Source organism: Cnephaeus nilssonii (genome assembly GCF_951640355.1).
Source record: "Cnephaeus nilssonii genome assembly, chromosome: 19".
In the NCBI taxonomy this organism is placed as follows: Eukaryota; Metazoa; Chordata; class Mammalia; order Chiroptera; family Vespertilionidae; genus Cnephaeus; species Cnephaeus nilssonii.
The window spans coordinates 41,894,208-41,921,953 of NC_137090.1; the positions used below are offsets into that span (position 1 = coordinate 41,894,208).

At 46.0% G+C, this 27,746-nt stretch overlaps 1 protein-coding gene across 1 annotated transcript in view; it reads left to right on the plus strand.

Moving 5' to 3' along the window:
- Positions 1–27,746, plus strand: part of GLP2R (glucagon like peptide 2 receptor) — a gene marked incomplete at both ends in the record, with an annotated part of 47,989 nt that continues 20,243 nt past the window's right edge. Inside the window, 9 exon segments of the mRNA XM_079799159.1 lie at positions 1–57; positions 59–148; positions 152–373; positions 6,814–6,901; positions 9,077–9,181; positions 12,907–13,025; positions 22,858–22,964; positions 24,884–25,037; positions 26,890–27,049. Of these exon segments, the coding sequence (XP_079655285.1) occupies positions 1–57; positions 59–148; positions 152–373; positions 6,814–6,901; positions 9,077–9,181; positions 12,907–13,025; positions 22,858–22,964; positions 24,884–25,037; positions 26,890–27,049 (1,102 nt within the window).

Below are 27,746 nucleotides of genomic sequence, written 5' to 3' on the forward strand. Positions count from 1 at the left end.
ATGAGAAACTTTGGAGAGTCAGTAGATTGGTCTAGCCGGGTCCAGACGCTCTTGACGTGGTGTGGAGAGACTTTGTGCAAACATTTCCTCGCTGGACACGGAGGGATGCGACAGGGGGCTGCCTGCGGTACATCGTGGACTGTCAGACTAATGTGCCCGCCCTTGTGAAAGTGCCGCGAGGAAGATGAGGCCGGAACCGAGCAGGATAGGGCCCGGGAGGAGGACCGCGGGGCCCTGGCCGGGGGTCCGCGCGTTGCCCACCCACATCCCTGCCTCCCCGGGGGCCAGCTCTCTCCCCTCCCGTGGGAAGCGCTCTCTCCAGTCCCCTGCGCGGCCCTTCCTCGCTCTGCTGCTTCTGGTTTCCGTCAAGCAAGTAAGAGCAGTTTTTATTATTATTGTTGTTGTTATTATTGGTGGTACATTCTTTCTGATTACAGAAGCAATCTAGGCCTCGTGTAGGCAATTTGGAAAATATAAGACAGTATAAAGACAATCTAATCCCAGCATTCAGAGGCAACCACTGTGAATATTTTGGCAGATTTTCCTCAAATCCTTTCTCTATGCATTTTTGACACAGCTGAGATGATGATGCAGAAGACATATTGCATCCTGGTCCCCCCTTTTCGTCCTAGTATAAGCTTTCCCCACGTCGGTATGAACTCTAAATAGCATTGAAAATCGCTGCATATAACTTCCTGTCTGCTTTTACCATCCTCTCACCTGTGAGGGTGTAGGGTGAATGGATAGCTCTATTTTTTTTAATCTTTTCTTTCCTTTTTCCCCTCCTTTCCTTCCTTCCTTCTCATTATAAAAACATAGGATGTCCATTGTTTAAAAAGTAAATTTATGAAATCCGAAGAGGGATAAATACAGACGGCAGCTCACCGTGATGCCACCACCCAGCGCTCACCCTCATTCACATTTTGGCGCTCACACTTCTACCACTTACTTATATCTCTTTTTTAAAAACAACAACACACGACCTAATTATAGCTGTTATCTCACAATATGCTTTTTTTCTTAACAAAATACACTGATAACACAGGCTAACGTTTTTTGACCACTTACTATGCAGCAGGTCCGGTGCCAGGCTCTCAGCAGCCCTGTGAGGGGAGTTCTTTAATCCCATTTTACAGATGAGGAAACTGAGTCTCGGGGAGGTTGAACGCTTTTCTACGTCAGTAAAGGTAGCTCCATGGCATGAGGCTGAAGGGTTTCCAGGAAGTATTCTAATGTATGTAACCGTTCTCTTTAGCCGGGCATTCTGGTAGCTTGTCTTATTCTCATCCAAGTAGCGGGAACCTTTGCTCCTTCCTTCCCTTTCCAAGGTTCCATTGCTATCCTGGGCTGCCATGCGAAGGAACCCAGTTCCATTCATCTGAGTACAGGAGGGGCCTGGAGGAATGTTCTCTTATTCCTTTGGTCCATAGGCACCTCCGAGTCCTAAATCCCTGCTGCCCCCTAGAGGGCGGGCTGTGTACCAGCTCTCATGTGGTCACCGACCAGGCTTTCTCTGGTGCTAGCCCCGGAGCAAGCAGGCAGGACACCCCGACCGAATTCGCGCCTCCCAGTTCTCTCCAAGCTGACTTCAGGCCCTCATAGCAGACTGTAGACACGAGCCCGTCCATGGTCTCCTGGAAGCCTTGCATGGTGGCAGCCTCGTGGTCAGTGTCCAGAACATTTCCAAGGGGCAGGTGACCGCGGCCTGCCTCTAACAGGGCCATTGGGAAGGTTGACACAGAACCCTGACCCTTGCTTCAGTTCTCTATCTCACAGTAAAACTGAATAGATTCAGCTAATTATCTAGTTTTCTTCACCTTCTACCCACAGCTATGCACTGACGGCCTACGAGGTGCCAGGCACTGCTGAACTTACACTTATCATAAATCACCTTGCTCAAACCCACACCGAGCCTCTGAGAAAGGATGATTACTGAACCCATTTTACAGATGGGGAGATGAAGATTCACAGGAGTTAAGTGATCACCGGTGATCATGTAGCTTGTGAGCCATGAGGCCATTGTGTGCTTGAGGAAATGCGCCCTTTCTCCCCCAGCATCCCTTGCAAGCTGCTGGCATACGGATATTTATATGTTAAAACAGCAGACTCTGCGGGGCCTCAGGCCGGCTTATGACACTGACAAAGCCGCCCCTTCGCCCAACGTTCATAATCACTCATGTGCCTGTTAGCATGTTCCCGCCCCCCTCCGCCACCCAGTCTGTTTTCAGAGCCTCTTCCCTCTGTCTGTCCGGCAGTGTGTCTATCATCCTGATGGCCCTCCTCCTGGTTCTGTCTCAAAGCCCATATTCTTCTCCACATGTTTACATTACAAGGCATGGTGCAGACTTCCATGCTGAATTTTATTTTTGAGCATAAGATGCTCTCCCTGCGTGGATTATAAATGACCATGGTGTGTTTTCTGGCAGGAAGTCTTTATAAAAATCCACGCAATGAGAAATTCTCAGGGATAGTTTTGTTTCTAAATTCAAGTAGAGAGATAATTCTGTCGCCCCCTTCTTCCTCCCCCTCCTCACAACTCATTTAAGCTAATTAGCAGTTGCTTTGGGCATCGAAACACAAACTCTTTAAGACTATTCAAGAAGTGAGTTTGTGGCTCTTTCACACATGGCTGATGGGATTGTAAAAAGGTACATATTTTCAGGTCAAAAAAATTTTTTGGCAAGGATGATAGTTTGGTGGTACGTTATCAAACCCTCTAAAAACGTATATTTATGACCCAGAAATTCCAACTCAAATAATTTCTCCTAATAAAGATGTGCTCAAGTGTTTAACTCTGAGGATTTTCATTACAGCATCATTTATATTAGCGAACAGCTAAAGCAACATAGATGTCCAAAGCTAGAGAATTTAAAAATAAATTATACCACATTCATCCCCAGAAAATGATCGTAGCTGTTAAAATGGTGTTTTAGAAGAATATATCTTCCAGCGAAGCCCAGAACAACACAATTTCTTTTTTGGTTAAAATAAAAAAAGAAGAACAAGGATGCCGTGTGCAGAGATGATAACTTCTGAGTAATAAGGTTGGGATTTTATATTCTCCCTTTTTGCTTATCTGTAATTTTATTTACAATGACATATATTCCTTCTGTAACAAATAATATTAGAAGATGTATTTAAAGCAAGTCAACAGAAGAATATTACGTTTCCCTGAATCCCTTATCAGCCAAATTAGTCATTGATGCTGTTACCTAAGCAAGAAAAAGAGGAATCAGACTTGAGCTGGACTTTTCCAGAAGAATCATCACTCGTGTACCTCCTTTCCTCGTTACTGTTTGGACCTGGCTGTGATTGAACTTGGATTTGCCTCTTGTGTCTTAGGACATGCACTGGGGAGACAGTCAGAGTTTGTCTGGCTCTCCTAGACTGACCAAATTCAGTGTTTTAGTGTTTCTTATGGTTTGTCTTCTTTTCTGTTTTTGAGCATGGCCATTAGTCCTGGCAAAGAGCAGGGGGTGGGGGAGTGTTAATCCAGGGACATCTCACATAAAGGACTGATTTTACTGTCTCTTCCTCAGCCAGGTCCCAGGGAGGTCCCCAAGAACACACACAGCCCTTTAAGTTCTTACTTTTGTGGCTTGGAAGATTCTGGAAGTTTACAATTTATTTATCAACTTCTCTGCTAAACTTGTAAAAACAATATAGAGTTACTTGTGGTCCCATTAGGATGCAAAACATCCTAATGTGTTAATAAACTTTCATCTTGCCTCTTGGGCCATTCACAGAGAGATATATTACTAATGGAGATTCAAAACTCATTAAGAACGGAAACCAAGGGATACATGCCAATTATTTCATCATCAATATCACCATCATCATTATTTATTGGCTAATCCCAGGGTTCCCAAATGGTGTGCTAAGGTGCCCCGGGGCACTGCTGTGAGTTCACAGGGGTGCTGTAAGATATTTCAATTTTTCGAGGGAAGCAGTGACATCTGCCAGACGCTGTGTGAATTACTAGCTCGAAGTAGTTCATGGTTTCAACATTATATCATGCTGCATTCCTTTCGATGACGTTGTGTTTGTGCAAAGCTGGGTTTTCTGAAGTTGCTGTCATAAAAAGCAAGTACTGCACAAAAGTCAATGAGGAACCAAGGTGGCGGTGTCCGGTCTGAGTCGTAGGTTTGAGAAGTTGTGCGATCCCCAGTGGGCACTAAGTTGTTAGGATGTAAGTACTTACTAAGCTGTTTGGACGTACCTGCTTAATAAGTGGGACTTTAGATATTTCTTTCAGCATAAGGGTGCTGTGGAATAATTATTGAGACACCAAAAGCAACAGAAATTGAGAAAGTTTGGGACCGTCTAGTCCAGTGATGGGCAACCTTTTGAGCTTGGTGTGTCAAACTTCGCCAAAAAACTGAGCATAACTCGGGTAGTGTGTCACTTTGAGGAAAAAACATTATTTCACAAATGTTTCATCCTCGGCATGCGGCCACCTCAGCGGCCGTGTGTCATCAGAAATGGCTACGCGTGTCAGTGCTGACACGCGTGTCATAGGTTCTCCATCACTGGTCTAGTCTAATAATGACCATATTTGTATTTCAAAAAGTTGGCCGTGATTCTCTGAAAGAAATGCACAGAACTACTCACACACGGGATCATGAGTGCTATAATATTGGGGGGTGGGGCAAGCTGGGCAGAGGGCGGGTATAGATTGGACTAATTACTCAGGAAGTGAAAACTGGCTACCGGTTAAGCTCATAAGAGTTGTGTTTTTTGTTTGTTTGTTTCATTTGTTCTATGGGTTGTTGTTTTTTCTTGTTGGTTTTGTTTTGTTCAGGGTGTGTGTGTGTTTGAATACCTTTAGGTGGAGTATCTGCCCAATGTACAGTGGCTCCTCACTCCCTATTGTTGTACCTGTCTACGTCATTCTTTCAGGTTTTCTACCCGGCCAAGAGAGCACGTGAGTTTGGTAATCCATATGAGAGGTGACAAAGCCTCAAAGCCAACTGATTACCGGGTTGATCTTAGCCCAGATTCCATGTTCACGTCCCCCTGCCCCGCCTCACTCCACAACTGTGCCTCAGTTTCTTTAGTGGGAGAATGAGGACAATAACTCCAGCCCTGTGCTAGGGCCTTGTCCTCAGAGATGAAAGGCATATCTTAGCCCTCACAGAATGTATGGGGTAGTGAAAGCGATGGACAAGTCACTCGCCGATGGCAGTACAATGTGATTGGCCATAGGACTCAGTCATGTGTGGGGTCAAAAAACACTGGAAAGGAGGCTTACCAGCTCAAGACTTCAGTGAGAGAGGTGGTCAGTATGGCCAGGACTCACTAAGCTTGAGTGGAGCTGAGAGATGAGTAGAGAGCGAGCCAGGTGAAGACGAGGGTGGGAGGAAGTGCCTGTGGGAAGTGCAAAGATGCGAAGTCGTGGAAGAGCAGGACTGGGGTTGAGAGACTTGGGACTGGGTGGCTGAGCTCTGTGCTCAGTCTGCCCTGTGGACCTGTTGCTGGAACAGTGGGAAGGGGAGACAGTGGCACCAGGCCAGAGGTGGAGGCAATGGGAGGCAGGGTTGGACAGACATGTAGGAGGACAGAATGTGGAGGTGAGGGAGAAAAGCAGAGGACAGCTCCTGGTTTCTGGTTTGTGACTGAGACGACAACGGTGCCAGCACTGAGCCACTAGGCAAAGAACAAGTTTGGAAGCAGAGGATGACAGGGTAAGAATGTCACTTGACTTTGTATGCCAGCCAATATATACAGTCGTCCCTTGAACACTGTGGGTTTGAACTGCATGGATCCATTTATATGTGGATTTAAAAAATAAGTACCTGGACTGTTTTGATCTGCAGTTGTGAGTCTGAGGATGTGGAGGGCCGGCTATATGCATTGATCCGCACCATTTTATTTAGGGGACTTGAACAACTGCAGAGTTTGGCATCTGCAGGGGGTCCTGGAACCAGTCCCCTGCAGACACCAGGGGACAGCTAAGTTTTGGGGAAATCAAAAGTTGTACATGGATTTCTGACTGCATGGGGTGTGGTGTCAGAACCCTAAGCCTGTGTTGTTCAAGGGTCCACTGTGGTTGTCTTATCTTTAGCAGCTTCTAAGTCCTTTAGGGCAGAGAGAGTGTCTTACTCATTTTGTTTCACCTTCGATTCCTCCCTGATACAAAACCTGGCACACAACAACTACTCAATAAAAATGAGTAAATCGAAGAAGGAAAATCCCCCTTTAAAGGCAAAAGAAGTGGTACACAATTAGAAGTTGTTAGACAATCCAATCACCAAGAAGGCCAAAAAAGTATATTCTGTATAACTAAGGTTCTATGGGATGAGATAGTTTAATGTCAGAAAGAAAAAAAAAATCCCAAAGCCTTTAGTAACAGAGCATCTATCTGCCCAATGTCTTTGACTCTGAACCCTCAGGCACCGAGGTGGGCTGGGATGGGGTGAGGTGGACACTGAGGCTGGGGTGCAGACCCCTGCAACTCCTCTGGCCCTTCTCTGACACACGATTGAGTGTGCTGCCCCTCTCTTTGACATCCACATGGTCTTTGTATGAAAATTCAGGATGAGCATATTGCATCCTCTTGAAATGTAAGCCTTTCTTAAAGACTTTGAAAAAAGAAAACCTTTCATAGCTGTATTGAAACCACCATGATTAAATTATGGAGTAAATGTAAAATTCATATGTATCTTTTAAATAGGACATAAGATGCCAAACAAATTCTATTTCTTGGTGCAGGCCATGATGGGTGGAAGGTTTGAGAATCATGGTATGAGATGCTGACAAAACCACCTCTGTGCTTGCAGCTAAATAGGGGTCAACACAGTGTTTTCTGCTCAGGTTACAGGATCTCTCCTTGAGGAGACAACTCGAAAGTGGGCTCAGTACAAAGAGAAGTGCCTGAGAGACTTACTCAAAGAACCTTCTGGTAAGCACACGTATTAGTTATTTATGACTGTGTAACAAATGGTCCCAAAGCTTAGTGTCTTTAAACAATAATAATCCTCACTTGCTATGTCTCAGGCTGAGCACATTGGGGATGGCTTAGTTCTGGTCTACAACGTCTGGAGTGTGGTTGGAAGACTCAGAGGCTGGGGTGAAATAATCTGAAGTCTCGTTCACACCCATGTCTGTGGGTTGGCACTGGCTCTCAGCTGAGAGTCGAGCTGGGAATGTGGGCCAGAAAAGTTCCACGTGGCCTCTCCATGTGGCCTGGGCTTCCTCACAGCACATTGGCTGGGTTCTAAGGGCAAGCATGACCACAGGTCAGGTCTCATTTTATGACCCAACTTCAGAAATCCCTTCTGCCATGTTCGGTTGGTCAGACGGTTACAAAGGCTTACACAGGTTCCAGGGAGGAACCTCCACCTCTCACAGTAAAAGGGCATGTGAGATGGGATACATACACTTGTGGCATCTTTGATAAAAGCCATCTGTCACAGCACACTCACCACCCAATCACATCACTTGGGCAACTGTCATAGATTAACCAGGGAATCTCCTGAGTGTGTGCTGGGTGGGCTGGGGGTCCTCAGTCTCAGGTGGGAACTGAGTCACAGCATTTCTTTCTTTTTAAAAAAATATGTTTTATTGATTTTTTACAGAGAGGAAGGGAGAGGGATAGAGAACTAGAAACATCGATGAGAGAGAAACATTAATCAGTTGCCTTCTGAACACCTCCTACTGGGGATGTGCCCGCAACCAAGGTACACGCCCTTGACCGGAATCAAACCTGGGACCCTTCAGTCTGCAGGCCGATGCTCTATCCACTGAGCCAAACCGGTTACGGCCAGCATTTCTTTTATCCAGGTCTGCACCAGGTTCAGGTTCAGGTTTGCTAGTAGCTTGGTCAGTCCACGGCCTCTCCTGCCCACATACTGACTTGTTGGGTGTGTCCAGATTTTTTACTTTTTTAAGAAAAAATAAAAATAATGAGCATTGGCTCACTGCCTCTGAGCGCTGGGGACCGTGGCTGAAAGCTCCTTGTTTTCTGGGCTTCCTGCCGATCATTTCATTCTGGCCCTGGAGGCTGACAGACACGGTAAACTCTGTTCATTTTCCTGACCCAAAGGCAGTGCCAACCTGCAAGCCACCCCCTTCTCCCTGGACCGATTCCTTCAGCCCAGGCAGGCAGCAGTCGAGGCTTGACGGGTTACAGGAAGCATCTCCCACTTTGGGGAATACTGCTTTCTGAGGTCAAAGTGGAGCAGGTGCTCTCCAACTGGAGCCCCACTCTGAGCAGCTCAGCACCGCCTCACCCAGATGGGGTGCTGACCCCTGGCAGCCAGGTCCGCGAGGTGCCTGAGCCAGCTCATACCTAGCAGATCTGCGCTTGCAGGATCCCGAAGCCAGTAACCTGGCTGTTCACCCTGAGATCTAGCCTAGCCAGGAGCAGATGGTGGGGGATGGTGCTTGGTTCTCAGAAATGAGGAGCCTGCAAAATAGACCTTTGGGATCCATCCTGAAACCCCTTCAATTGATTCCAGGAGGCCTATGAGCCTGAGCTTCTGTCTGTAGCCTCTCAGCACCAAGCACTGCGGTGTACATCATCCCCTGAGCCTGACATGGCCCAAATATTTCATAGAAATCTACAGGTTAGTATTCAAATGGAGAACTATGACTGACAAGAAACTTCAGTTCCGCAGATGCCCTTACATCTACTGGTCCTTTGCCCATTTCACAGTAAGGGTGTTCCAGGATCTAACTGGTGAAGTTTTGACAAGTATTTAGTAAGTTATGGAACATAAGGTGCTGGCTGAATCTCCAAGTGTCCTCCTGACCCTGAGTTTCTGTGGGAGTCAGTTCATGTAAAGTAAACCGAAGTCAGCGTGACGTACACATTGACGTAATTGATGAGACCACTGTCAGAGGTCAGGCTGGCGAGACAAAGCCACAGTGCTTGGCTGCATTAAGCATTCTGTCTGCATATTGCTCCTCATCCTTGACCTTCCTGGAGAGTGGGATGCCCATGCTGGTCCCTGTGCAGGTGACTACAGCTTCTGATGCCAGGAAGGTGGGCTCCGGTCTCCCAGTGCCTCTCCTCTCCATCAGTGGGCCTGATGCTCCACCACTGTAGTTCATTCCTCCCTTCTTCTCTCCGCAGGCATATTTTGTAATGGAACCTTTGATCGGTATGTATGCTGGCCTCATTCTTCTCCGGGAAATGTCTCCGTTCCCTGCCCTTCATACTTACCTTGGTGGAGTGAAGGTAATGTCTCATTTCACCGATTCCTGGCAGTTTCCTTAAAGGCCGGTCCTCCTGGTAGACCAGCCAGGGAGCAGTGAGAGAAAGGGCTCCAACCAAGTGCTTTTCTCAAGTCTTCTTCTCCCACAAAAGGTTTCCTTCTAAGGTTTCCTGTCGGTGATCCAGGTTCCTTCTTCTCTCTGCTTCTTCTGTCTTCCTGCAATTCTGTGCTGGATGTTCTATTAATATAATTGTCCTCTTTTCTTTGAAATGATAGGGTCCAGGCCCGGCTTCCGCAGAATTTGCTGCAGTGAGGGTCAGAATTATCACTATCCTGCAGAGGAGGAAGAGGTGGGGGAGAAAGATGGGATGCTCACATCCATGCAACCTCGGCTTGTCCAACATCAAAACCACCCTGGCAATAGCATTGGGAGGAAGTGCTATTGAACTGGTGTTTTTAAGCCTCACAGGACTTGGATGGAGAGTTTAACCCTCAGCTTGCCCTGGTCCTGTTTAAAGGAAGTGACTACCATTTAGGATGTCAGGATGCTATCCCACCCCACCTGCCCCAGCAAGCAGCCTCTTGCTTTTTTCACTGGAAGGAGGGAGGAACAATGACTGGTTAGAACTCTTTAGCCTTTGACCAAAGACCATGGACAAATCTAAGCACAGGTGAAATCTTGAGGACTATTCTCAAGAAACATGAGCAGTTACAAAATTCCAGGCAAAACAAAGTGAGAATGGGTTTCTGAGAAGGCGAGATGGTGATATTTTGTATTGAATTTCAGCCCAGGAAATGGTCACATCAGTTAAAATTTGGTTTCAACTTTTTGAGGCTTCTGGTGAAAAGAGGGAGTTTTCAAGGAAGACGCATTTCTGGGTGGGAGCGCTCATGAAACTGTCGTCTGGAATTAGCCCAGGAGACATGAGGATGTGAGGCTCCAGGGAAGGTGAAAGGAAAGACGCTAGAGAGCTTGCTGGACCCGAGGATTCAGCTCAGTGATGAGTGAAGATCACTGGACAGGGAGTCAGGAGCTCTAAGGTTAGACCCCCTCCCTCTATTCTACACTCAGACTTTTGACAAATTGCCAGAGCCCTCGGAGCTGTGGTTTTGTCTGTAATAGCCAACTCTTAAGTTCATCCTGAGGAGTAAGTGAGAAGGCACGCACCAAGCCAGCCACACAGTAGGTGCTTCGTCAATGGGAGCTGAGACTGAGACTGAGTCCAGCTCCTTGGACCCCCCCCCCCAGGTCTTTAAGGCCCCAATTGTGGGTGGTCTCCTCAAGGGCACGTGGAGCAGACCACCACCACCAGCTACACCATTTACCTGTTCCTTCCCGAGAGCTAAAAACAGAGGTCATTCACTTGAAGCGAAAAAGTGATCACAAATTCAAACTTACAAAGAAGTGGAGTTAAGGCTTAAAAAAATGAGTGTGGGCTTCTAGAATGTGCTAAGGGAAATGTGAATTACAAAAGGTGAGAAGTTGCTTTTCCACTCAACCTTTTGTGCGTTAAATCTTAAGAATCCAAATGGGTTCTTGCAGTAAAAGGAAAATGTGGAGCCAGCGGAGGGGGTTAGAGAAGTAGGGATGGACAAGCATTCTTGTGAGATAAGATTAGGGGGGAGCATTGTACTGTGAGAAGGGAGCCTGAGTGAGGGTGGATACAGGTTGTAGCAGTGGACACAGGCTGCAAGGGCACATAAGACTGAGGATGAAGCAGGAAACTGTATGCTACACTAAGGGTTTTAAGTTTCCTCTGTAGAGAAGATTATGTGGAGCTGCTGAAGGTGTTAAGGCATGAGAAGGACATGAGATGTGTGGTGTGGGGAGATGATGTTGGTAGCCGGTGGCTGTTGGACTGAGGCATGGAGGGGGTCAGGGAGCCAAAGCTACTTCAGTGGTTCAGAAAAAGAGATGGTGAGGGTATAGATTCAGGCAAAGGCAGGAGGTTGGAGAGAACAGCAAGGAGTTTTAAAAATACTGGTGATAGAACAGTCAAGACTTGTCATCAGAGGAAGTGAGTATTGAGGGACAGAGAGGAGTGGGAAATAGAGGAGAGAAAACCATCCCTCATTCCACCTGACCCCCTTAACATCCCTCATCTGGCTAGTAGCCAAGTCCCCTGGCCCCTCTACCCCCCCCCCCCACTGCTCATCTTTGCTCTCAGCCATTGCTCCCCATCCTCACTGGTCCCCTGCCTCAGGTCTGGCCCCCTTCCAGCCACCTTCACAGAGTTTTTTCAAATGCACATCGGATTATGTTGGCTCATCACCAACACCACTAAATGGTGCTCAAGACCTTCCATAGCATGGCCCCGCTGACCTCTCTAGCATTTTCTCCCATCTACACTCCTGCCAAATAAACAACTCCCAGGCTCCTACACCTGCACAGCCATTCCCACCTGGTGCCTTTGCCCACACTTTTCTGTCTATAAACCCAACTTTAATCCTCAGCTTGAAACTTTCATTCTTCTAGAAAATTCTTCTGACTACTCCCTGAAGTGCAATGCCCCCCCGCCTTTCTGAGGCCTCTTAGATTCCTTAGCACTTGGTGACACGTGTATGTGCACATCTCCCCCACCTGCTAGACTTGGAGCTGTGTCTCCTTTGTTCATGCATCCCCAGCCCAGAGCAATTATGGCTGATGTGGAGAACACCGTGCCAGGTGACATTATTGTCATTCACTCATTCAACAAATAGTTATTGAAGACCTACTGTGTGCTGGCCATTGTTTTCAGTGCTTCGATATATTAGTGACCAAAACCCGAATACAATTCCTCTCCTTGTGGGGCTCATATTCCAGCAACAGACAAACAATAATCAAGAAACATCACAAACAAGTCAAGTATAGAGAGTATTTGAATGTGATGTGTTTTAACTAAGATGGGAGGGAAAGAGATGGGAAGGTTGGAATGGGCTTTATGACAAGGTGATGTTTTAGTGAAAACTTAAAGGAGGTTAGGGGTTTAGCCAATAGAGAAAGAGTGTTCAGCAGGGAAGGAGTTGATGAGTGCAAGTTGCACACTATTTGGGCAGCATGTCTGATGTGTTCCACAAGGAGCAAGGAGGCCTCTGTGGCTGGAGTGAAGGGGGAAGCGAAGCAATAGGAGGTTAGGCCAGGGAGCATTAGGGCTGGACCCTGCAGGGCTCTGTGGGAGACCCTGGCACTCTGACCTGCTTTCTGAGCGCCCTGGGATGAGTTTGAGTGAGGCGTCCCATGATGTGACTGACATGTGTTTAAGCTCATTCTGATTGCTGGCCTAACTGTGGCCCATGGTAGCGGAGGCGTTGACAAGTATTGGAAGGGTTCACAATAATCCCGGTGAGAGATGAGGGTGGGTCCAGTGCGGGTGGTAGCACGAGGTGAAAAACAGTGGTTGGATTCTGGATGCGTTTGAAAGTAGAGACAGCAGGATGGGCTGATGGACCAGATGAAGGTATGACAGACAGGAAGCAGGTTGGGACCAGCCTCCTGAGATGATGGGTTTGCCATCAACGGAGGCAGGAAGACCTGTGGGTGGAGCAGGTTTGAGGAGAAGATGAAGAGTTTGGGTCAGGGCTTCTGAGGAAATGTAGAGGCTTTCCTGTTTTTCTTTCTATCCCAAATAAACAGTAGGGATGCTAATGAGCCCCCCAAGGGGAAGCAAAAGTCCCCTTTCCCTGGGATTTTCCACAGCTTTGTGGAGGAGCAGGCCTCCCCACGTGCTCAGGGAGCCGACCTTTCCCCCAGAGCTGTGTTTACTTTCAGAGAACCCGGGAAGGGCCTACAGACGCTGCCTGGCTCGGGGCACTTGGCAGACGCTGGCGAACCGCACAGTTTGGCAGGATGACTCCGAATGCTCCGAGAACCACAGCTTCCAAGCAAACGTGAGTCCCCTCGGCTCAGTGAGAACACGCCTGGGGCCGAACCGCCCTGCCCTGCCCCAGGCCCTCCACGGCCCTCCACGGCCCTCCATGGCCCCTCGGCTTTAGGGGCCACACGAGAGCCCTCCCCAAGCTTGCCTGCTCCGGACTCACTTTTGCTGCTGTTCCCTCTCCCTGGAACACCTCTCCTCAGCTCTTTCGTGGCTTCTTCTTCTTTAAATATGTTTTTATTGATTGCAGAGAGGAGGCAGAGGGAGAGAGGCGTAGAAGCATCAATGATGAGAGAGAATCACTGATCGGCTGCCTCCTGCATGCCCCCCACTGGGGATCGAGCCTGAAACCCAGGCACATGCCCTGGCTGGGAATCAAACCATGACCTCCTGGTTCATGAGTCGATGCTCAACCACAGAGCCATGCCAGCCGGCGGCTTCTCCTTCTTATCATTCAGGTTTCAGGTCAATGTCTCCTTCAAAGCGAAGTCTTCTGTGGCCACCACATCAGGAGTGGCCACCGCTCCCCATCACGCCCTGACATGCTCCCACGTTTGCCTCTCTGTGATGTAGCCTTCTCCTTCGAAAGTGCCCTCAGTGGTAGCAGGCGGTGCATGGGCCTGAGGGAACATAGCGATCCCCGGATTCCGAGCTGAGGGTCGAGGGCCAGACAGCCCTGTTTCCTGTCCAGACTCTAAGTCCTGGCTCTTCATACCCAGACCCTTCCCCTCTCTGTGACCCTGCTTCCCATCTACCCCCCGGGGGTAGGATCTATTGCACGTGAGCGCTGTGAGGATGTACATAGACACACAATTGTTAACAGACATACAGTTCTCCAGAGAGAACCTGAGCCCTAGTCAGCACCCCTGGGTGGGAGTGACCACTCTGTCACCAGGGCCCAGCACCGTGACTGGCAGTGGGTCACCATAGCTGCTCAGCAATGTTCATTGGGCGCACAAGCCAATCCATGCCTCAGACTCTATTGTGCGGGAATCAGAGGTCTAGGGCCACATCTGGGCTTCTTTCAGCCAGTCAGACGTGACGTGCCTCCTGGGCACTAGCCACTGGGGCTAAACGGCGAGTAAGACCTAGATACCGCCTTCCAGGAGCGTAGAGTCTCAGGCGGCACAGGGACAAGGTGGAGGTCCCCAGAGATGCCAACACAGCGAGTTAGGAGTTCGCACAGTTGGAAAGGGGAGGGACATCATTGAGTAGGCTTCAGGATTGCCCTGTCAAGTCAGAGAGAGAGGCAGGGATGGGGCTAGACTGGAGGCAGAGGCAGGGGGAACAGGCAGAAGCCATCATAGGAACTCAGCCCCGGCAGAGAGAGAGCACAGTGGGGTGCAGAGGAGAGGGACTGGATTTACAGGTTCCTGCGGAGGGAAACAGTGTGATCAGAGGTGAGTGAGAAGGCAGTATGGGGGTGTGGTGGAAGGCAGAGTCAAGGGCAATAGAAAGCTCTGTTTGGCTCAGGCCCTGAGGGGCTTTGAGACAGGGGACAAGGAAGACTCCTTGCCCTTTCCTCTGTCCTGGGTTCTAGATATTTCACAACCACTTCTGAGTTCTCTGCCCTAACTGCAGACTGCAAACCATACCCCGCCGCTGCCCCACGCTCTGGCTCTCTGACTGTAGAGCCTGGTGGGCGTTGCGTGCCTGGGCCCTCCTGTCTGTACCATCTTCCTCTCAGGCATGAACAGCCTTCCATTTGATCCTCACCCACAGGGAATTCTTTCTAAACCCCCTTTTCACTTTATTACCTGATTTAAGTTAACAAAATTCTATGTTTCTTTTACAGTTTTACTATGTGACAGGTCACACCCCTTAACGGTATTAAAATGATACCCGTGGCTGAATTAGATTCAGCTTATCTCAAGCATCTGTCTTACTTTCTCCAGGAACCAGATGCGTGCTAATTGCATGGCTTGAATTAGACAAATTGTATGTCTTCCTTATCTTCCCTCCTGAACTAAGCTACTTGAGAACAATGACCAAATCATAGTTCTATTTCAGTGGTCGGCAAACTGTGGCTCGCAAGCCACATGTGGCTCTTTGGCCCCTTGAGTGTGGCTCTTCCACAAAATACCACGCGTGGGCGCGCATGTACAGTGCGATTGAAACTTCGTGGCCCATGCGCAGAAGTCGGTTTTGGGCTCTCAAAAGAAATTTCAATCGTTGTACTGTTGATATTTGGCTCTGTTGACTAATGAGTTTGCCGACCACAGTTCTATTTGAATACCCACCACCCTGTCCCTGGCCTAGTACTGGGATGCACAAAAGCCTTTGCATACGATGGGCACATAACAAATACTGAAGAAATGGTGTCACCGATTCTGAGTCAGTGGGTCTGTGATGGAGCCCAGGAATCAGTTCTGGTGCTAAATGGGTGATTCTCATGTGCAGCTGAGGCTGGGAACCCAGGCCTTGGGGAGGAATTCACCGGCAGCTGCTTCCCCTGGACTTAGGTCTGCAGCGGCCCAAGTCAGTGGACGGGACAACAACACTTTCCAAGACAGGAAGTAAAGATTTCTCTCTTTAGAAAAGTGAGGACAAGGGCACTGCCTCCTCCCCTCGGCAAATGGCCAGATTTCGAAGAATTCAAATATTTAAAAGAACAAAAAAACAAAACCAACTTCTGGCCATGTTTACCTGTGTTTCTAATAGAGGGTTGAACTCTTGCCCAAAAAAGGCTAGTGTTAGTAAATCTTTGTCCTTTAGAGTTTTGGCAAACAAAATATGTTCTCTCAACTGACAACACACTGGGGGTCCTTAAGCACATTAAAAAGTGCTTTTAAAAGGGATTGCATATGTGTCTACACATGTGTGTATGTGTGTGTGCACATACATAAGTATTAACAAGTATGTTTAGGTTCCTTGGTATAGAATTGTGCTTACAAGTGTTTAAATAAATTGTTATCTTGCCTTACTTCAAGCTGTGTCCTTTGCTCTTATAAAAATTCTTTCTATTCTCAAATACAAAATTTAATTGCTATATGTTATAATTTCAATTTTAATGATAAATTTTAATTTTTAATATCCTATATAATAAAAGGCTAATATGCAAATCAACCAAACAGAACAACCAATTGCTATGATGCACACTGACCACCAGGGGGCAGATGCTCAATACAGGAGCTGCCCCCTGGTGATCAGTGTGCTCCCACAGGGGGAGCGCTGCTCAGCCAGAAGCTGGGCTCATGGCTGGCAAGTGCAGCGGCAGTGGTGGGAGCCTCTTCTGCCTCAGTGGCAGCACTAAGGATATCCAACTGCCATCAGTCTGACATCCCCCAAGGGCTCCTGGACTGTGAGAGGGCTCAGGCTAGGCTGAGGAACACCCCCCCCCCCACCCCCCGAGTGCACGAATTTCAAGCACTGGGCCTTTAGTAACCTATAATATATATATATAAATTGATGCATATCTATTTTTTCCAATATTTTATTTTGAAATAGTCAAACATATAGCAAAGTTAAAATAATAATAAACACGCCTAGATCCACTATCTAGATTCAAAATGTATTAACATTTTGCCACATTTGCTCTCTTTCTGAAATATTTAAAAATAATTCGCAGGCATCATGAGATTTTGCCACTAACTATTCCTCATGTACTTCCGAATTTTAAGAACATTATTCCACATAACTAATACCATTATTCCAACTAAATAAAATCAACAGTTATTTCGTCCTCTCAACTAATGTTTCATCATACACTTCCCCAATTGTTCTCCCTGCCCATCCCCAGTTTTTATAGCTTTTCTTCCCTGGACCAGGCTCTTCCTTCTGTTGATATAATTGCTCCCCTGCCCTTCCTGATAAGTACCCATTGCCTTTGTCTCCTAATTAGAACGTTATTCAGGCTTCTGCCTGGATCAGTACGACAGGAATAGATATCCTTTGGATCTCACTTTGAAAGGCCTTTCTATTTTTAGGTTAACATAGCGTAGGTAGTGATGGCCAGGATCTCTCCATGGCAAAGGCACATTTCTCCTCTTGTATTTAGTCACTAATTGGCAGGAGGCTACTTTGGTACCGTCGTTTACCTTGCTCCCTAACACATCTTCATCAGTGTTCTACCTTCATTGATGATGCGTGCTTGGGTGGATTCAAGCTCTATCAACCCTTCCACACTTCCTAGGTGGCAGTCTCCTGAAAAGAAGACCTCCTCCCCATTTCCCTCTTTTTTTGAATATCACTATGGACTTACAGATTGTTTTATTCACTTATACCCATTCTTTTTTTTTTTTTTAAATTCTCACCCAAGGATATGTTTTACTGATTTTTAGAGAGAGGGGGAAGGGAGAGAGAGAGAGGGAGAGAGAGAGAGAGAGGGAGAGAGAGAGAGGAGAAAAAGAAACATCGATGTATGAGGGGAACATTGTCTCCCATACATGCCACCACCAGAGATTCAATTCGCAACCTAGGTATGTGCTCTGACCAGAAATTGAGCCAGCACCCTTTTGGTGCACAGAATGGTGTTCTAAACATCCAAACCACAATGGCCAGGGCTATCTATACTCATTCTTTTTTATGATAAACTAGAGGCCCGAGGCACAAAAATTCGTGTACTTGGCGGGGGGGGGGGGGGCGGGGGGGTGTCCCTCAGCCTGGCCTGCAACCTCTCGCAGTCCAGGAGCCCTCGGGGGATGTCCAACTGAGGAGCGGGCCTCAGCTGTCAGTTGGACATCCTTAGTGCTGCCAAGGAGGCGGGAGAGGCTCCCGCCACCGCCACCGTACTCGCAGCCATTAGTCCGGCTTGTGGCTGAGCAGAGCTTCCCCTGTGGAGCGCACTGACCACCAGGGGGCAGCTCCTGTGTTGAGCGTCTGCCCCCTGGTGGTCAGTGCATGTCATAGTGACTGGTCATTCCCGGTCGTTCTGCCTTTAGAGTTAATGTACATATTACCCTTTTATTATATAGGATGTTTTCTAGATTTAGTTAGTGGAATCCTTTCAAACTGCCTCTCAAGTCCTTTAGTTATAATCCTATTAGTCTTTGAGCACTTCCTTATTTTCTGGCACAAGAAGGTGGTTCAGGCCCATCTTGCACAAATCAGCTGTTTCTTCAGAGTCCTGGGCTCTCTAAGTGCAAGAATGGTATTTGAAACCAAGATCTCAGTATTAGATGTGCTCATTGCCACTACTACTAGGTCCTAGAGCCTTTAGTGTTCAGACTTTGAAAAAAAATATTTTAAAAATCAAGGCTTCATATTGATAATTCTAATTCAAATCTAACATTTAGGACTTTACCTTATTACTTTGTATTCTATATATTTTTTTTCTTTCAGTGAAAATTTACTTTCTAATAACATTACCATAATTACCATGCATTATATAAAAAATAGTCTCAACCAGCCCAGCTGGTGTGGCCCAGTGGTTGAGCATCGACCCATGAATCAAGAGGTCCTAGGTTCGATTCCTGGTCAGGGCACATGCCTGGGTTGCAGACTTGATTCCCAGTATCGGATGTGCAGGAGGCAGCCGATCGATGTCTCTCTCATCATTAATGTTTCTATCTCTCTGTTCCTCTCCCTTCTTCTCTAAAAAAAAAAATTCAATAAAAACATATTTATAATAGTCTCAACCTTAATATTAAAATTGCCACTAAAAATATAAACCTACTTGGTAAAGTTTCAGATTTCTTTGAAGCTCTTTATACCCTTAGACTATAACCCATGGTTAGAGCACTACGTTCATAATATTTGAAATAATTACTTTCTGTATGTGGTCCTGTTAGTAATTGGATATACAGTTTTATTCGTTTGTTTTTATTAGTACTAAGGGTTTGCCTTTTTCATTCTTCTGTCTCTATTTTTTAAAATTAAAGTATTGGCAACGTTTAAAAGCCAAAACTATATAAAAAATATATTCAGAGAAATCTTACTTCCACACTGCCTCTAGCCTCGTTTCTACCTATTCCCTATAGATAACCATTTTTATTACTTTCTAGTTTATCCCTTCTCTCTTTTCTTTCTTTACTTCCTTTTTAAATCAAATTGTAATATATAGTTTACATTTCTTTGTGCAAAACTAAGCAAATATATTACTGTGTTATTTCCCACTTTTCTTGCACAAAAGGCGGTAAATCAGATACCCTATTCTGCATCTTTCTTTTCTCCCTGACAATGTATCCTGGAAATTACTGGTACATCACTTTCCAGAAACAGTTCTCTTTCCTTTTTCATTTCACAGCTGCATAGTACTCCACTCTATATGTTTACTGTAGTTGATTCAGCCACTCTCCCATGGCCATTTGGATTATTTCAATTTTTTTTTTTATTATTAGGGATGCCACCTTGAATAAGCTTGTGTATGTATGTTGGTTCGTATCTATGGGGGTCTATCTTTTGGAAGATTCCTAGAAATGGGATTGCTGGATTATATTTTGTCAGATATTGCCAAATCCACCCCCCCCCCCCCCCTTATAGGGGTTGTACTGTTTTGCCCTTCCTTCAGCAATATTTGAGAAGGCCAATTTCCCTGGTGGGTGCATACTACACACTGTTTACAAAGCATTTTATAAAGATATCTAAGTGACTTCAGGTTCACCAGTTGGTTCTGAGAGTGAGCTGGAGACTATCTGGGTGTTCTGGGACCTCTAGGGAAGGAGCCAGGTTTGGGTAGAGTGCTGAATCTAGAGGACAGTTAAGGAACATTTTCTGTCAGAGTGCAGTTAAAACCAACTGTCCCAGCTGCTGCCCAGCTCTGTCCCCTTGCTCTAACCAATTCAACACACAGCTTTCTAGCTTCTTACCACTAGTATATGCCTTTTTTTTTTTTCTGGTTTTCTGGTTCTTGGAGCCCACTTTGTCTGCTGAAAAGCGGGCCAGATGTGCTGGGGAATTCATGCCTCTGCTAACCCCGGAGCAGCCTCCAGAGGGACTGCTAACCTGCCAACACTTGGATTTTAGCCCAGGGCAACTGATTTTAGACCTCTGATCCCATCCTGCAAGACAATAAATCATGTTATTTTAAGTCACCAAATTTGTGGTAATTTGTTGCAGTAGCCACAGGAAATTAGTATAAAAGGGCTTCTTGAAAAAATTGCAGCTGACATCATACTGATTGGTGAAAAAATAAGTGCTTTCCCCTAAGATCTTTAACAAGGTAATAAATTCACTCTTTCCACTTCTGTTCAACTGAAGATCCTAGCCAGAGCAATAATGCGAGAAAGAGATATAAATAGAAATAAAGAGTTTGGAAAAGAACAAGTAAAAATGTTATTCACAGAGAACATGATCATCTATAGAAAATCCCAAGGAATCTACACAAAGTCCTACTGATATTAACAAGTGAGCTTAGCAAGGTTGCAGAATACTAATTGATATATAAAAAAACAGTTGTATTTTTATATATTAACAATAAGCAATTAAAATTAAGAAAACAATAAAATTTATAGAAGCATTAAAAATATGAAACACATATGGATGAATTTGGCAAAAGATGAGTAGTACCTATATATTGAAAACTGCAAAGCACTGTGGAAAGAGATTTTTAAAAAATCTAACTAAAGGGAGGGACATACTATGTTCATGGACTCTAAATTGATCCATAGTTTCAATGTAATCCAATTCAAAATACCAGAAGAATTTTTGTAGAAACTAGCAAGCTGATTCTAAAATTTATATGGAAATGCAAAAGACATAGAATAGCTAAAACAAACTTGAGAAAGAACAAAAGTGGAAGACTAACACTAATTGATTTCAAGGCTTGCTTTAAAACTATAGTAATCAAGCCAGTGCAGCATTGGCATAAAGATAAATATACAGAATATTGAAATAGAACATAGAGCCTCGAAACAGACCCACACATATAAATGAATTTGATTTTTTACAGAAGTGCCAGGGCAATTCAAAGGGGAAAGAATAATCTTAGCAGCAAATGGTGCCAAAACAATTGAATATAAAAAGCCAACTTTTATCCTTACCTCACACCATGAATGCAAATAAAGTAGAAATAGATCACAGACCAAAATGTAAGAGCCCAATCTATTAAACTTCTAGGAAAAAACCATAACTGAAAATCTTAAGGCTCTTGGTAAGGGTTTTAAAACTAGGATAGAAAAAGAAAAAGGTGATAAATTGGACTTGATAAAAAAAACCAAAAAACTTCTGCTCTTCTATATACACTGTTAAAAAATAAAAAGGCAAGCCACAGAATGAGAGAAAATACTTGCAAAACACAATCTGACAAGAGATTTATATCTAGACTATTTAAAGAACACTTGCAATGCACAATTAAGACAAACAATTCAATTGAAAAGATGGCCAAATATTTGAACAGATACTTTACCAAGTAAGATATACAGATGGAAAATAAGCACATGAAATTATTCTCAACATCATCAATCATTAGAGAAGTGCAAATTAAAATCACAATAAGACACGGCTACACACTCACTAGAATGGCTGAAATTTAAAAGACGGATTATATGAAGTGTTAATAGACTCTAGAGCAGCTGGAACTCTCATACACCGCTGGTGGGAATGTAAATTGATATGACTCATTTAGAAAACAGCTTGGCAGTTTCTTAAGAAGTTAAAACATACACCACACCACTCCACCATTCTATGTCTAGGTATTTATCTGAGATAAATGAAAATCTATGTCCATATAAAAACTTGTACAGAAATTTTTATAGCAACTTTATTTGTAAAAGCCAAATTCTTGAAACTACCCAAATTGCCATCGGTAGGTGAGTGGATCAATAAATTGTGGTGCATTCCCAATGGAATACGACTCAGCAATAAAAAGGGAAGGGGCTATGACACAGATGAATCTCACAATAATTATTTGGAGGGAAATAAGCCTTACAGAAAAGAGTACATATCATAAAATTAATTTTATACAGAATTTTAGAAAATATAAACTAACCTGTAATGACAGAAAACAGACCAGTGTTTGCCTGGACATGGGATGGCAGGAAGAGTGAGAGGAGAGGTATTACAAAGGGTCACAGAACCTTTTGGGAGGTGATGGAAATGCTCATTGTCTTGAATGTAGTAATGAAATCACAGCTATATTCATGTCCAAATTCATCAAGGTTTATACTTTAAACATGTGCAGGTTACCGTACATCAAGTTTACTTTATTAAAAGGGATAAAAGAGTTATGCAGAGAAGTGTAAGACATAATTTAGCAGATAATGAATATTTACTGTGGGCTTTAAAAAATTTACTTAGAAACACTGTCAAGATTTTGTTTGTAAACACATTTCGTAGAAGAGCCCACAGCATCTTGATGGTGATATGTATGACAGACTGAATGAAACGGTGAGATTCCAATGGAGAATTTCACTTAATAAAACAGAATTTCCAGTAAGTTATCCTCTTTTCACAATCAGGCTACCCTGGGACTCAGAGAAAATATTCCAGTGTTTTATAAGGTCTTTGTCTAAGAGGTCATCTATGAAAAGTTATTTTAGGAAGGAGACATCCAGTTGGAAACCTGGTCTCATCTTTCAGAGAGAGAGAGAGAGAGAGGGAGAGAGGAAGAGAGAGAGAGAGAGAGAGAGAGAGAGAGAGAGAGAGAGAGAGAGAGAGAAAATGAATCACTATACTCGGACAGCACACCCAGGGGCATTCCCAAAGTACCCTCTTGTCTTGGCACAATTCTTCTATGATATTGTGAATCTTGGTGCACCAATGCTGGACTGTGGGACCAGCCATGAAGGTGAGGCCCACGGTGGGCTCTTCACTCATCAAGGTGCCTTGGCCTCTGAGATGTTCCTTACTTGGGTGTCAACAAGGTTGGGGTGCATGCCTAAAACCTTTGTGGTCTGGGCATGGAGCTCGGGGGTGGAGACCACAGCCAGCTAGCTTGGTGATCATGGCTGCTCTTCCTCTGTGTTCAGGTGGAACACCACGCCTTGCTGTCGACCTTGCAGCTGTTGTACACCGTGGGCTATTCCCTCTCCACTGTCGCCCTCCTCCTGGCTCTCACTCTCCTCCTGTTTCTTCGGTGAGTGGAACTCTGCGGGTGTGTGTTCAGGTGTGTGCCCTAGAGTTTGCGTATTGGCTACCTCTAGAATGCAGTAGAAGACTGGGCTGGGTGATGGCCGGGCTCATCAGAGCTGGAAAGGAGTCTGAGAGACTTCCTAGTCCATCCATCCTTTTGCAGAGGAAGGGGGATGAATATCAGAGGTCCACGGAGTCACCCGTCATCAAGCAGAGTGCGAATTGGAATCTGGGTCCCTAACTCATAGGATAACCTATGTGCCGGGCCCTGCTCCAAAGTCCTAGTCACACCCATTGCTACCACAGCCCATTCTCACCACAGTGCTGCCAGAGGCATTATTTTTACAGCAGAGATTCAGAAACATCCCCAAAGCAGATGAATGAGGGGTAGAGATGGGATTTCAGACTCCAATTAGCTGTGTTTCCTGGTGCCCAGGCACTGTCCTAAGCATGTTACACGCACTAAGTCATTTAAATCTCATCCTGATCCGAATGAAGCTTAGTTCTAATTCCAGGAGATTAGCACTGTTATTACCCCCATTTTGTAAGTGAGTTACTCAACTATGGAGAGATTGAGGAACTGGCCCAAGATCACACAGCTGGTGAGTGATGGAGCCAGGACCACAACCAGGCAGTCCAGCGCCTCAGCATTTTCACTCCCTGATACTCTCTTTCAGAATCCCAAGCTTCAGTGCATTTTATTAAATGACGTTTTTAAAAATTCCCCGAGTGAGACAATTATAGAGCCACAGGGGAGCCCTCTCAGGCTCTCTCGGTTCAGCCCTTTCGGGAACATCACTGAGCACATAACACGGCAGAATGAGAGTTTGGCACGGAAGCAGGAGACCTGCATGGAGACCGTGGAGACTGGATAGTAGCTCCATAGCCGCTCCCCACCTGGGCTCTCCAAGCCCAGGTCTGGCCCTCCGTGACCCTTAACCTCAGGGTGGTCCCTGGCTCCTGGAGCAGGGTAATGACCATCTGCTCCAGGGAGAGCAGTTCCTGAACAATGGGAGAATCGCACAGCCCGGGCCCACTGCTGTGGGTGACCTCCTCCACTCCCCTTCCCAAAGTCTCAGAACCAAGCCAGGAGAAAGGGAGTAACTTCAGCAGAACCCGGGTCTACCAAGTGTCCGTTTGCCTCGGGCGCTGGGTTGAGTAAGACCCCGTCCCTGCCCTGGAGCAGTCCCCAGTCTAGTTAGGGAGAAGGATGCACAAATGCTAAAGTGCAAGGACCTGCTTCAAATCTGCCTTCAAAATTAGAAAAGACGAATAGCTCTAAAGCAAGGCATGTGCCGCCCAGGGGCCCAGGCCAGGCTGTGAGAGCGGAGTGATGCAGCTTTAATCAGCCAGGTCAAGGCGGAGCCTGCAGGAGGCTCCAGGTGGGCGAGGCCTAAGTGAGTGCCGGTGTGAGCACTTCTCACCCGTGACTGACTGAACCCTCCCGTAGCCCTTGGAGGCAAGCACGCTTGTTCTTGCAGGCCGTGGAGCTTGGGAGAGCCGTATGCTATAGCCTTAGAGTTTCTGGGTTCAAATCTCAGCTCTACCACTTACTGCTCTGGGACTTTGGACAAGTGACTTAACCCTTCTGCCGTGATCTCCCCAGGAGTAAAGACAGGGCAATAATGGTACCTACTCCTTCAGAGGTTGGAAGGAGCAAGGGTACCCATAAGTACTCACTTGTAAATGGCTTGGGACACAGCGGCATATGTGGACCATGCTATACAGGTGTTAGATGTCATTAGCCTCGCGTCACAGTTGAGGAAAATGAGCCACAGAGCAGTCAGGTCACATATCCCAGCCAGCCCGCTCTGGAGCCTACACCGCACCCCCGCCCTGTAGTGGGTACACCGCGGTTCAGGCACCACCTGTTGGTCGGCCCCGCCTTTCCTGAGGGGAGGAACGCGGTTTCCTCCTGCACAGGAAGCTCCACTGCACCCGCAACTACATCCACATGAACCTGTTTGCTTCCTTCGTCCTGAAAGCCCTGGCCGTGCTGGGCAAGGACATCGTCTTCCACAACTCTTACTCCCGGAGGCCCGACACCGAGAAGGAGTGGGTGTCCTACATGTCCGAGGTATGTCCTCCCCCGGGAGGGTCAGTGCTGGGTCCAAGGGCAGGGAGGTGGGCCGGAGAGGGAGGAGGGAGATAAAGGGGCCAGAGGCTTTGTGGAGAGACAGGCAGCACCTCCGAGAGTGGGGCAGGTGAAGAGAATCAGCAGCAGAAATTTCACTGTGGGGCTACTGAACAGCCCTGGGGTGGGAAATATCTTCATCTGTACATAAAAGAAGAACTAAACCAGATCCATCTTTTTATTATTACTACTTTTGGGGGGTTAATCCTCACCCAAGGATATTTTTCCATTGATTTTTAGAGAGAGTGGAAGGGAGAAGAGAGACAGAAATATCAATGTGAGAGAGACGCATTGATAGGTTGCCACCTACACGCGCCCCAATCAGGGCCGGGGAACCTGCAACCAAAGTACATGCCCTTGACCGGAATCGAACCCGGGACCCTTCAGTCCGTGGGCCTACGCTCTATCCACTGAGTCAAACAGGCGAGGGCTATTTTTACTATTTATTAAAGCAGCAAAGCTTTCCCACATTGAAATCTGCATCTGTGGACATGGTTTTTCCTTTATCCTGTTAATGACGAACGCAGTAGCCTGTCAAACTGACTGCATTCCTGGAATAAACCCAACTAGGTTCTGACACATGGTTCTTCCTTTTCTGTCGCTGGATCCCGATGGCTAGTACTGTCTTTGGTTTAGCATTTCTCACCCACATTCGTGAGTAATGTCTTTTCCTGTAATGCCTTTGTTAAGCTTTTGGATAAAGTTTATGCTGACCTCTTAAATCGGACTTGTTCCCTCTTTCTCTATTCTCTGGAAGAGTTGATTTAAGATGATTTATTCTTCCTTAAACATGTGATAGATTACACCAGTGAAGCCATGGGGGCCCAGAGTTTTGTTTATTGGGAGGCTTTTAATTATAAACTGATTATGTCTCATATTTACATTTTATATTTCTTCTGGTGTCACAAGGTAAAATTTATGTTTTTCTAGGAATTTCTCTATTTCATCTAATGTTTTAAATTTATTGGCATGATATTGTCCATAGCTTCCTAAGGTCTTTTAAAGGTCTATTGCGTCTATAGTGGTGTTCCTTTTTTCCGTTCCTGATATTGATCACTTGTAGCTTCACCCTCTTCCTCTGCCCCCTTTATTGTCTTTGCCAGGAGTTTCTCAGTTTTACTGGATTTTTCAAAAACTGAATTTGGGGCATTGTTGATTCTCTTTACTTTATGTTCTCTATTTCATTAATTTCCACTTCCATCTTTATTATCTTTCTATGTACTTTTGTTAGGTTTATATGCTGTTCTTTTTCTGACATAATATTGAAGGTAATTGATTTTCAGCTTATTGCTTATTTAATTAATGCATTTAAGGCTGCACGTTTCATTCTGAGTGTGGAACTAGCTGCATAGCACACATTTTGATATGCAGTACTTTCCTTTCATTCAGTTCAGAAGTAAGTTCTAATCTCTATTATCATTTCTCCTTTGATTCATGAGTTATTTAGAAGTTTATTTCCTCATTTTCAATCATATGCAGATTTTTTTGGTTGTTGATGTCTAGCTCAATTGAACTGAGATCAGGGAATAAAACCCTTTAGTTTCCTTTAGGGAAGTTGCTGATGAGATTCCTCTGTTTTTGTTTGTCTAAAAATGTCTAAAGTGTCAAGGAAGAGGCTCGGCTTTGAAACCTGCACAAAGCACTCCTTCACATTTTGAGATTGTGGTCTCCTCTCTGAGAGGGAGGGAGGGGAGCACAGAGGGGGGGTTTCTGCTCAGAGAGGCCCTTCTCCACCGTCCTGTGGTCCCTATCCTGGGGGAGCCTGGGCCCACCTGGGGCGCTCTGTCCTCCGCAGATTTCCGCCTCCTGCCGCTCAGCCCAGGTTCTCCTGCACTACTTCGTGGGCGCCAATTACTCGTGGCTCCTGGTGGAAGGCCTTTACCTCCGCACGCTGCTGGAGCCCACGGTGCTTTCCGAAAGGCGGCTGTGGCCCACGTACCTGCTGGTGGGTTGGGGTGAGTGATGTGAACCCCCAGCCTCTTTTTCTGGAGACTCTTCAGATCATGGGAGCCCAATAGGGCCTTTGGTCAGTTAGGCACCCAACTGGAGTGTGCAAACAATGCACACTCACACACAAACGTGCCATAGACCCAATGCACACATGAAAAAATTGGTAGAATCATGACATTCCTCCTACCCTGTCCCCAACTGTATTGGTCTGCTCAGGATGTCATAACAAAATGCCATAGACTGCATGGCTTATACGATGGACAATTACTTCTCAGTTATGGGGGATGGGACGTTTGAAATCAGGGTGCCGGCATGACTGAGTTCTGGTGAGGGTCGTCTTTCTGGCTTGCAGACAGCTGCCTTCTTGCTGTCTTCACATGGTGGGGGTTGGGGGGGGGGGTAGCGAGAGAGAGAGTGCGCACAGCTCTGGGCTCTTCTTACAAGATAATTGATCCCATCATGATGACCCCCCTGCCTCCCCCAACCTCTTCCAAATTCAGTTACCTCCAAAGGTCTCGTCTCCAAATATTACATTATTACATTGGGGTTATGGCTTCAACATATTATTTTTTTTTGGGGGGGGGGGGGACACACAAATCATAACACTAAGTCTTCAAGATGAGGCCTGGAACCCCTGCTGCCACAGCTCCTGGGGCATTTGAGACTGCAGAATTCAGAGGAAATGACCTTGGCCTTCAGTTC